The sequence below is a fragment of the Euleptes europaea genome, chromosome 14 (genome assembly GCF_029931775.1).
Source record: "Euleptes europaea isolate rEulEur1 chromosome 14, rEulEur1.hap1, whole genome shotgun sequence".
Lineage (NCBI taxonomy): Eukaryota > Metazoa > Chordata > Lepidosauria > Squamata > Sphaerodactylidae > Euleptes > Euleptes europaea.
In genome coordinates, this window is record NC_079325.1 from 26595309 (window position 1) to 26607527 (window position 12219).

Sequence of the window (12219 nt, forward strand, 5' to 3'; positions counted from 1 at the left end):
GCTAGAAAAGATTTTGACGTGTAAGGATGTGTCCCTGGCCACCAAGACTAGATTAATTCATGCCATCGTATTTCCTATTTCTATGTATGGGTGTGAAAGCTGGACAGTGAAGAAAGCCGATAGGAAGAAAATAGGTTCCTTTGAAATGTGGTGTTGGAGGAGAGGCTTACGGAGTCCGTGGACTGCCAAAAAAACAAAAGCAATGGGTTATAGATCAAATCAAGCCTGAACTGACCCTAGAAGCTAAAATGACTAAACTGAGGCTGTCGTATTTTGGTCACATCATGAGACGACAAGAGTCACTGGATAAGACAACAATGCTAGGAAAAGTTGAGGGCAGCAGGAAAAGAGGAAGACCCAACAAGAGATGGATGGACTCAATAAAGGAAGCCACAGCCTTCAATGTGCAAGATCTGAGCAAGGCTGTCAAAGATAGGACATTTTGGAGGACTTTCATTCATAGGGTCGCCATGAGTCGGAAGCGACTTGACGGCACTTAACACACACGCACCTAGTAGTGGTCAAAAAGGGCAAGAGTCCAGTAGCACCTTAAAGACTAACTGGTAGGGTATGAGCTTTCGTGAGCCACGGCTCACTTCTTCAGCTGTGGCTCACGAAAGCTCCTACCCTACCAGAAAATATTTTTGTTAGTCTTGAAGGTGCTCCTGGACTCTTGCCCTTTTTGACTACTGCAAACAGACTAACACGACCACCCACTGTGAAACACCTAGTAGTGGAAAGGGTTAACACAAGCACCGCCGGGCTTTGACTCCGCCTTCGGGTTCCTGCGCGACGCGGCTGAGCTTCACGGAGCGTCTCTGACCTCACTTCCGGGAAGCGCGCGGGGAGCACAGAGCCGGCACTTCCGGGAAAGGCGAACCGGATTCGGGGGGCCATGAGTTGGTGAGTTGCATGTGGGGGGCGGGGGGAGTCTAGGGCGGGGGTCGCCGCTGCACGCCCGTTTCCCTGACCCCCTATCCCGCTGGTCAGCCCTTTCCCTGTAGCCCGTGCAGGGCTCCTTAGCAGCTCTCAGTTGCCTCCAGGAGAAATGCCTTCTTTCGCTGGCAGCCCTGACAAGCCTTCCTGAGAGTCTTTGGGGGGCATAACGTTGTGTTTCTCTCCCCCCCCCCATATTTATCGTAGCACAAATACCTAATTATCAGATAATTCACAGTGGGTAGCCGTGTTAGTCTGTCTGCAGTAGTAGAAAGGGGCAAGAGTCCAGTAGCACCTCAAAGACTAACAAAAATATTTTCTGGCAGGGTATGAGCTTAAAAGTTTATGGGAGATAATATTAAATGCAGTAGTAGAAAAGGGCAAGAGTCCAGTAGCACCTTAAAGACTAACAAGAATATTTTCTGGCAGGGTATGAGCTTAAAAGTTTATGGGAGATAATATTAAATGCAGTAGTAGAAAAGGGCAAGAGTCCAGTAGCACCTTAAAGACTAACAAGAATATTTTCTGGCAGGGTATGAGCTTAAAAGTTTATGGGAGATAATATTAAATGCAGTAGTAGAAAAGGGCAAGAGTCCAGTAGCACCTTAAAGACTAACAAGAATATTTTCTGGCAGGGTATGAGCTTTCGGGAGCCACAGTTCCCTTCTTCAGATACCCTACCAGAAAATATTTTTTGTTAGTCTTTAAGGTGCTACTGGACTCTTGCCCTTTTCTACTAATTATCAGAGGCAGGTGAACGCCCGTTGCTGGGGAGGTGGAAATTTGTGACTTGTGTGCACGCTGTGCAGTACTACATGGACATTTGGTCAGATCCATTAAGGCAGTCTTTCCTTAATTAGCTCTGATAACAGAGCTAATAGAGACTGAAGTAATACAAACAACTGCGTGCCGCCGATTATAGATTCCTGTCTCTCTGCCTTTCCCCTCCATTTTGTTTTATTAAATGAAATAAGGGGGTACAGAAGGAAAACGGGAGGGATCTCTATATCTCCAACATATAACTTTCGCAAAAGGTTAATGATAATAAGAAATATCCTAACGCAAAACAGGCATTCAGCGTTATCAAAATTTTCATCATTTGGGCTAATAATATCAGTTACACATACCAAAATTGTGTGTTTTCAAAAGCTGATTAATATGTTAAGGTAAAGGTCCCCTGTGCAAGCACCAGGTCATTCCTGACCCATGGGGTGACATCACATCCCGACGTTTACTAGGCAGACTGTGTTTACAGGGTGGTTTGCCAGTGCCTTCCCCAGTCATCTTCCCTTTTCCCCAAGCAAGCTGGGTACTCATTTCACTGACCTCGGAAGGATGGAAGGCTGAGTCAGCCTTGAGCCGGCTACCTGAAACCGACTTCTGTTGGGATCGAACTCAGGTCGTGAGCAGAGCTTTTGACTGCAGTACTGCAGCTTAACACTCTGCGCCACGGGGCTCCTGATTAATATGTTAGCAAACCTAATAATTTTAATAAATACAATTGAAGTTACATTGTAATATTTGTCTGCTTTTCAGAAGTTATTGTTCCTCCAGTGAATAAGTTCCACCCTTTGTCTTACTAGTAGAAAGATAATTGAATGGCTGGCTTTACTATTAACTAGTGGAATGACTGAGAAGTACATTCATGCTGTTAGCCATGAGGCTAGAGGGAACCTCCACGCCAAGGGGCAGTAAATCATGGAATAACAGTGCTGGGAGGATACATCAAGAGGAGGCCTTGGCTTCTGTGCCCTGTTTGTCGGGGCTTCAGGGCAACTGGTTGGCCACTGTATGAAATGGGGTGCTGGACTAGGGGGACCAGTGGACTGACCCAGCAGGACAGCTCTTATGTTCTTATCCTTACAGCAACCCTGTGAAGTAGGTTAGGCCAACAGAGTGGTTGGTCTGAACCTGAGCTGAAACTAATAGAAGGGGTAGGGGCTGTTGCCTTCATGCTCTGCTTGTGGGTTTTGCATGGACTGGCTGCTTTGTTAGCAGAGTCCTGGTCGGAATGGATTTGGCAAGGCTGTTTTTATGTTCTTCATTAACTCTGATCATTTCAGCAGTCAAACTTCACTGAAAATAAGGTATATTTGAAATCCTGGCTGGAGTGGCATAACTAAATGTGGCTAACCCATATTTGTAACTTGTTATTAAAATCAGCCACTGTACCAGAAAACTGGTACACTAATTTCTAAAAGGGGATCCAGAGGGGAACTGGGAAATTACAGGCCAGTTAGCCTAATGTTTTCCCTAGGCAAATTAGTAGAAACTGTAAACAAATATAGAATTATTAGTCACATAGAGGAATAAAGCCTGTTGAGGGAAAAGCAGCATGGCTTCTGCAAAGGTAAGTCTTCCCTTAACACACATGAACACACATGAAGCTGCCTTATACTGAATCAGACCCTTGGTCCATCAAAGTCAGTATTTTCTACTCAGACCAGCAGGGAGGTTTTTCACATCACCTACCTGCCTAGTCCATTTAACTGGAGATGCTGGGGATTGAGCCTGGGACCTTCTGCATGCCAAGCAGATGTTCTACCACTGAGCCACAGCCCCTCCCCTTTCGCATTCTTTGAGAAAGTGAACAAGCATGTAGATAATACTGACCAGGGAAACATTATACATTTGGATTTTCAGAAGGCTTTTGACCAGGTACCTCACCAAAGCTTCTGGGGGAGATTAAGAAATGAATTCTACGGCATTTCATGGAATGTACTGTTTGTTCTCATTTCCCTGAAAACCCACCAGAAAATATGAATGCTTTCTGTAGGTACTTTTGGAACTGGATCGGTGCCTGTCCTTAACTAGTATAATTATACAAAAAGCAGAAGTGTATTCTTTCTAGCTGTACAGAATACTGCCTTCTTGCCCTCTGGATTGGTGCCTGCCCTTAATTAGTCTAATTATACAAAAAGCAGAAATTTATTCTTTCTAGCTGTACAGAATACTTATTTCTGCTTTCTTGTCCTCTTTCTGCCTTCAACATGAGGCACAGCAGCTCAGGGAATAAAACGAGTCTGCCAAGGTGCCCGAGGGGGCCTGCTAGCCGTGGAGAGAGGGAAGTAAGACCACCCAACCCACTGTAACCAGTTTTCTCTTTTCCTGGATGTCTTCTGCTGTGGTGGTGGTCTTTTTCTTTTCTGCAGCCATCTTGTTCACTGCCTGGCAGTTGCCTGAGTTCAGGGATGAGAGTGCAGAGGTCGTGAAGAAGGGTGGTGTGGTTCTTCGATAGGAAGGGCACTTTACTCCCCTTCCTGGCATTTGGCCTGCAGCTCAAGGAAACTTGCAGCTTACCTGTCCTCCAATCCCTATAGTGGTGGCTGTTTCAACGTGGGAAACACCCGCCAACCAAAAACCTCACTGGGCAATGGCTTTGCCCACATTCCTGACAATTTATTGGGTTTTGGGTTTTTTTTGGCCACATTGGTCATCAGTGCTTAGAAGAGTCACAGGTAGCATATCATTAAACCAAATGTTGCCCCTGAGTCACTGAATGTTACTGTAATATGCATAGTGAAAGGTAATTGGTTATTCCCTAAGCAATCTCTCCACTATAAAGATCCAACCAGCTGTTTTGTTGCTGAAAAAGGAAGGAGGTGCCGTTTTCAGCCACTCAACAAGGCTATGCTGAGGATCATGGGATCTACAAGTACAAAAGCCATGTAGGATGGGAGCTGTCATATGGAGGGGAATTGGATGAGATAGAGTGAAAACGCTGGTTGGATCCAACCCAATATTAATAATGCAAGAGGGATGCTTACCAGTCAACTACAGGAGGAAGGAAATATAGTGTATTGAATGGATCAAAAGGGACATAGTTGCTGTAGATATATATCTGTTGTAGCTACTGTAGGAGAAATAATTAGTTTCAAAATATTGCAAATCAGGAATGGGAATGGTTGCAAAATCTGAGCATGGACTAACAGTTTGGGCGCTTTGCCTCCATTACGTTGCCTTTATTTATTTATTTTTGCTATCAAGTCGCATTTGGGGTTTCAAGGCAAGAGACATTCAGAGGTGGTTTGCCATTGCCTGCCTCCACGTTATGACCCTAATGTTCCTTGGAGGTCTCCCATCCAAATATTTGTCAACCCTGCTTAGCTTCTAAAATCTGACGAGATCAGGCTAGCATGGGCTATCCAGGTCAGGGCTGCTAGTCAATCATAAATGAGAAGTGTATCATTTTTGTCTAGCCGGCAAGATATCTAAAATCGTCAAGGATAACTGGATGCCCCCCAGGATGCCGGTGCGAGCAGATATGCTAGGAAAACGCCACTGGGAGGCAGCACTGGCGCTCTAGCCCCATGCTGCTGCTCAGCTCCCTGGGTCTGGCATAAGTCTCCCTGCACCGGCATCCATGCCACTTTGCACAGTGCAAGTCGCATGGATGCCAGCGCAGGGGTCACGCCGGCTTCTATGCTGCTTTGTCCCCCTTCAGGATTGCACGGTTAGAGTAAATCATTGATTAGTCCCCCCCTCCAATTTGATCTCCAATTTGATCTTTTCAGATAAAACTTTCTGGCCGTGCCAAAACTGGTCAGCATGTGCAATGGATAGATAATAGAATGATAGATAGATCGATAGATAATTTATTTGCGGCACTTAGCCAGTCAAAACATGATAAAACGGAAACCAAATTTCATATTACATTCGGAAACTATGATTGGGGTCTCAAACCTAATAAAAGTGGCTTGTGAGTTGGAGAAGAGTTAGATTGGGGCCATGACATTAGCAGGGCCTTAAACCCTTCCCCCAGCTTTTTTCCCCAGATCGAATCCAACCCTCAAGCTTCTCCTATAGAGGGGAAATCCAGGTACTGTATTTTTTTGGGGGGGGGAGGGACTTTGTATTGGGGAACAGTTTGGAGGGAAAGGGTTAATCCCCCTGCTGCTGTCCCAGTTCCCCTTTATCCAGCAGCAACTTCAAAGGTTGGAATCACATGTCAGGAGATCCTGGTCTGGATTCCAAATCTAACGTCCATGACCTTCCGGTCTCATCACACGTGCTTCTCACTGGTAGCAAATCTGGTCTGAGGCGACAATGAACTGTGCTAATGGTGGTGACTCTTTTAGTTGTTATTGGCTTAGTTGCTGCAGTGCCACTAACGGTGACATGCTCAGTGTTCAGAGTGACTTGGGAGACTAGAATCTTGAAGTCCTTGAAAACCCTTATTAAAAGTAATCTCCTACATCTTAGCATGGAGCCTGCTTTGCGTGGTCGCTACTCAGAGGCAGGCAATGGCAAACAACCTCTGAATGTCTCTTGCCTTGAAATCCCTACAGGGTCACCATAAGTCAGCTGCGACTTGATGGCGTTTTCCACCACGATTGGTTTGGGAGCATTTTGATGAAAAGAAAAGGGCCACATTTGCTGCTTGCCTATGTGATCATAAAGCTCCTTATTTATCCTCTCTTAGCACTTTTGGTTCAGTAGTGCTTGGCTTATGTCAAATGCTTGAGGCTGCCGCCCCCCAGTCTCGTTACTAGCTCTATAGACTGATCTTACAAATTGAAAGAACCCAGCTATGTTCTCACTGCTTCCTTCTGTCATCCAGTAATAAAGATTTCCTCCTAAAAAACAACAACATGACAGTTGCCTTGTCGAACTAGTTGCAGCAAAGCCTTACGCTCTCTGTTGAGCCTGTATTCGCTCTTCCAGGCTAATAGAAGCTTCGCTGTATCCCTCAAGTCAGCATCTGTGTCACCCGGGCATTGTGCACAAGAAGCTTGTCAGTTGTACGATCAGTTTGTCCTGATTATAAACTGTACTTTTCCAAGGCTGGCAGTCAATGAGTAATTGTGTGTGTTCTGCGGTATGAGACCGTATGCATCGCACGCCCGCTGGTGCCACGAGCAACATTGTTATTGTTCTAACAGGCTTGCAGATTTTAAACACCTCTCGCCACTTGCAAGCCTAATCCTTGCCCTGTTTAAACATGATGCTGATGGGGCAAAAAGGATTTCCTCCTTCGACTTTGCATTCTTCCAGCCGTTTCTTTAAACTGTGGGGGTGCTTGTGTGAAGAGGCTGTGCGTGCAATGTTAGCGTGCTGGTGCAACACCGCTTAGGCTTTGGCACTCTAGCATGCTCATGCTTGTTTGTTTTCAATTCTTGTTTGTTTTTAGACCACCTTTCTACTCAAAGGTCCTCAAAGTGGTTCATAGCAAGTTAAAACACACACATTATAAAATCAGTGTGTGTGTGTAAAGTGCCATCAAGTCGCAGTTGACTTATGGTGACCCCTTATGGGGTTTTCAAGGCAAGAGACTAGCAGAGGTGGTTTGCCAGTGCCTTCCTCTACGTATCAACCCTGGTATTCCTTGGTAGTCTCCCATCCAAATACTAACCAGGGCTGTGACCCTGCTTAGCTTTTGAGATCTGACGAGATTGGGCTATACCGTGATGCCTTCCCTCTCCATAAAATCAGTATAGAACAACATAATTTTACCTAAAAAGCACAGGAGGGTGAACCTCAGTAAGCAGTATTCCAAGAGTGACCTTCTAGAAAAGAGAGTTCTTTAGTTTAATCTGGAATGCCTTCAGGGATGGTGCCAGCCCTCACCTCTGCGGGATGGGTGGGGAAGTTGCAGAGGCTGACAAAAGCCCTTGTGGTGTAGTGATTAAGAGCAGTAGACTTTAATCCGGAGAACCGGGTTCGAGTCCCCACTCCTCCACATGAAGCCTGCTGGGTGACTTTGGGCCAGTCACAGTTCTCTCGGAGCTCTCTCAGCCCATGCAGAGGCAGGCAATGAAAACCACCTCTGAACGTCTCTTACCTTGAAAACCTTACGGGGGTCGCCATAAGTCGGGTGTGACTTGACGTCCCTTTCCACCACCACATGGGTCCCAGGCAACTGAAGCTCAGCTCAGTCTGTTTCCTGCTGGAAGATGTGAGACCTGGATCTCAGAGCCCTGGCAGGCTGGTATTGGTGGAGGCAGGCCTTCGGATAAGGCTGTTATCCTTCAGGTAATGTTGCTTCTGCAGTGGCTGATGGCCCAATTTAAATGAGATTTTAGACATGGGCAAAATGGCATTGCTCTCTTCTTCCTTCCCACCCCCGTAATGTTTCAGTCAGGCACTTGTGGTGCTAAGGATAAGAAGTGCTGACTGCTGCTCAGAATGATGAAGAGACCTTGTCCTATGAAGCATGCCTTTCTCCATCAAAAGTTCAGTGAAAGCTCCCTTCTGTTCTCCCTCCAGCCTTAGTCTTGGGCTGTTTTCTGGGATTGCCAGTTCTTAGTGCAAAGCTCCTCAAGCTGCTTTTTAAATACATGGAACTTCTTTAAAAAGCATGTTGCCAAACTGCATGCAAGGAGAGCCGCTTTTAAGAAAATGGCAACCAGAGCCCCGCTGTGCGGATATTTCCCAGCCCCAGGTCTTTTCCTATGTCGGGTCCTGGACTGCGACAGGCATTTCAGTCAGCGTGCGTTTAATACCTTTCATGGAAATTTTGACGTAGACAGAATTAATATGGCCTTTTAAAATACTTTGTTTTTAGTTGTTTCGGCCTTTTCACCATAATATTTTCATGTAACAAACAAGGGATAAAATTGTAGGATTTTTTTTAGGACTTGATCCTTCAGTACGTGCCACACAGAGCCCCCTCTGCTTAAGCTTGAAAGGAGAAAAAGTGAAGTGTTAAAATTAACTCTGTGAGGACTGTCTGTTCCCACATGAACCAATTTTCTTTGAGGCAATGTTCTTGTGTTTTCCCACTATCTGAGGAGGCACTCGCTACTTAGAGGTCAAGTGTGGTGTATTGGTTAGAGTGGGGCCCAGGTTCGAATCCCCACTCTGCCATGGAAGCTGGCTGGGTGACCTTGGATCAGTCATACATTCTCGGCCTACCCTACAGGATTGTTGTAAGGATAAAATGGAAGAAAGGAGAGCGATGTAAGCCACTTTGGGTTCCCGTCGCGGAGAAGGCAGGTATAAATAAAGCAAAAAATCCCAAACAAACCCCAAAACAACCATCAGGACAGACCCTTCTCAGCAGTAGCACCGAGACTGCAGAATTCCTTCCACAAGGAGGTTTGTTCTGCTCTGTCTTGAGTAACTTCCAGCTGCCAGAAAACGTGGCTTTATTTTCACAGCTCTTAGAGGTACTCTTAGCTAACAAGTCTCTGCTGGTCAGAGTCCTATGTTGCTTTGTTTTGTTGGTTTGTCTGTATTGAGGGTGTGAATATTTAATTGTTTGTTTAAATGGTACGGTAGGTTTTATAATGTGTTGTTAGCCACCTTGAACCTTCAGTCACATGAAGCTGCCTAATACTGAGTCATACTGTTGATGTTTCAAGTTTAGTCTTCTCTACTCTGACTGGCAGCAGCTCTCCAAGGTCTTGGGAAGTGGCCCTTCACATCACCTCCTGCATGATCCTTTCAACTGGAGATCCTGGGGATTGAACCTGGGATGTTCTGCATGTAAAGCAGATGTTTTATCACTGAGCCATGGCCCCTCCCCACCTTGAGGATTTTTAATTGAAAAGTGAGATATTAATGTTTTAATAAATAACCATTGATGCTTTTTAGCGTCTATTCAAATGATTTCCAGCCCTCCCTCCCTCCCTAGTGATCCAAGAGAAAACCACCACTGCATCCCATTAGTGCATTTGCTCTGCCCTAGTATATGGTACTGCTTTTTGTTGCTGTATTTTTCCTGCTTGCTCCATCCAGGTATCATCACCCAGGTGTGTGATGCTTCAGAAAAGCTAGGCAGCTGTAGCTGTGCAACAGGAGCATCAAGTGCCCACTTTATGTAAACCTTAACGTAGTCTATGAGTTTGTGTGTGTGTTAAATGCCGTCAAGTTGCTTCCGACTCATGGCGACCCTATGAATCAACGTCCTCCAAAATGTCCTATCTTTGACAGCCTTGCTCAGATCTTGGAAGTTGAGGGCTGTGGCTTCCTTTATTGAGTCAGTCCATCTCTTGTTGGGTCTTTCTGTTTTTCTGCTGCCCTCAACCTTTCGTAGCATGACGGTCTTTTCCAGTGACTCTTGTCTTCTCATAATGTGACCAAAATACGACAGCTTCCGTTTAGTCATTTTAGCTTCTAGGGTCAGTTCAGGTTTTATTTGATCTATAACCCACTGATTTGTTTTTTTGGCGGTCCAGGGTATCCGTAACACTCTCCTCCAACACCACATTTCAAAGGAATCTACTTTCTTCCTATCAGCTTTCTTCAGTGTCCAGATGTCATACCCATAGGCTATGAGTTTATTGTAGCAATTTAATGGCCGCAGTCTTGTGCATTTGTGTATCAATGCGATATGAAACTAACCAAATTATGGAAGTTATCTTAGCACACTTATTAATGGTAACTTTTTGCTTCCGTTATACTAAATGGAGATGTACTTCCAAGTCAGTGTGTTTGGATTGAAAAGATATTTGGCTACTATTCAGTTGCAAACAAAATGTTGAATTAAAAATTTTACAAAATAGAACTGAGACAATTTGGCTAGAATAAATAGAAGATTAACTCCCTAAAGGGTTCCTTCTTGTTTTAAGGTTCCTCCCTCCCTTTGTTTGAGTCATAACTTGCTAAAAGCCCAGTGCTAGAATTGAGAAAATTGATATTATAGAACAAAATTGCATTCAGAGATCCACAGCATGACACATTTCTCAGCTTTAAGTAAAAAAAACCCCTCTAATAATAATAATGATGCAAATGGGAGGGGGAGCATCAAAATTACACATTCCATTACAAATGCAAAGTTTGAGTGGAAAGATTTTATTCCCTATGTTGATGTATGCAACAGAAAGAGTTCGTTTTCTAATGGTAATTGGGGATTCGAATTGGGAAAGGTAATTGCCACAAATCTTTCACTGTATTTAGTGATTCAGATGTAAGAAGCATCTTATGTTCTTTGTTTAGCAGGTACAATGTGGCACAGGGTTTTATAGATTGAGAGCAATTAGGGCTGGTAAATGACAATCTGGAGATTCACCCTGTATCTTTAAGTCCTTTTTTAAAAATATATTTTATTCAGTTTTAGGGAATACAGAAGAAAAAAAAGGGAAATTAGAAAAAGTGAATATAAACATTACAAGTCTTATAGGGTCAGCGTCAGGTCATGCCCTCTAACTTGGGCCATACATATCCAACATTTCAACAGGGTTTAACTACGTCTTTAAGTTCTGTCAGAATCTTATCCTACCATTACTCCAAGGAGCTTAGGACATCATGCATCATTCTTTCTTTCTCCACTGTATCCCCACAACACCCCTGTGAGGTAGGCTAAGCTGAGTGTGTGGGACTGTCCCAAGGTCTTCTAGCGATCTTCATAGCAAAATGGGGATTTGAACCCTGGCCTCCCTAGTTCTGGTCTGAGCCTCTGCCCATGACACCACACAGGCTTTCCTAACCATTTCCTCCTTCTTGCAGTCCTTCCGTGACAAAAGGACCAGGTGGAAAACAGGTGAGTAAACCCGTTCCTGCCTTGTCTCCCAAGGTGGAAGTGAATGTAAAAGATTGCCACCAGGCAACCCAGCAGCACTCTGCCGCCATATACACTTCACCACCAACTCACAGTGTGCAGTTCTGTGCAGAGAGGTGGAGGATCCGTATAAGTTGCGCTATATGGTTTGTACAGTTCAAGTGTGCAAAATGGATGTACCCCAAATTTACCCTGAATGGCTGGAAGGCAAATTCTAATTGCAGCACAGAGATTTAGAACAGAGCATTTGGAAGCAGCATTTGGCACTGCTCAAAAACAGTAATGAAGCAGAGCCAGGAGAGCTGAATTCACATACGTCTCTCACAGTGTCTCGCATTGTGCGTGTTACAAGAGCAAGGCTCTTCTCCCCCCCGCACACATACCGTTACACCAGTGCATCTCTTTTGAATAATAGCATCTCAGGTCTAAGTGATGGAAAATGTGACTTGTAGAATCTCTTGCTGGCTATGACACACAAGCTACAAGTGACCCAATTTGATGCACTGAGCCATTCTACAACATATGGGTGAGGCGACAAGAGATGGCAAAACCTGTTTGTAAATCCAGTGGACCAAAATTGAGGCACCATAACCTTGCAGCCTCATGCGGGTGTTCTTGCCAGTTTTGTTTCTGAGCACAGTTGCACAAGGAGATGCTGCCTGCTGTGATGGAATCTTGTGACAGTGCTCTGTTGTCTTCATCTGAGCAGTATGTAAGGGCCAAACTAGACATGATAGTGGCGGGTGGGCTTATTCTCACATCTACACTCACCTCACTTCTCCCTCCCCACCCCTTTCCGTGTGTTTGCATAGACTCTGTTGTGAGCTGTGGAAGAACCGCTC

The 12219-nt window shown here is 44.9% G+C and overlaps 1 protein-coding gene across 1 annotated transcript in view; it reads left to right on the top strand.

Moving 5' to 3' along the window:
• The first annotated feature begins 882 nt into the window (after nt 1-882).
• BIN3 (bridging integrator 3) overlaps nt 883-12219 on the top strand; it is a 109475-nt gene continuing 98138 nt past the window's right edge. The window contains exon 1 of the mRNA XM_056860628.1: nt 883-903. Within this exon, the coding sequence (XP_056716606.1) occupies nt 896-903 (8 nt within the window). The 5' untranslated portion in view covers nt 883-895. The remainder of the gene's footprint in view (nt 904-12219) is intronic.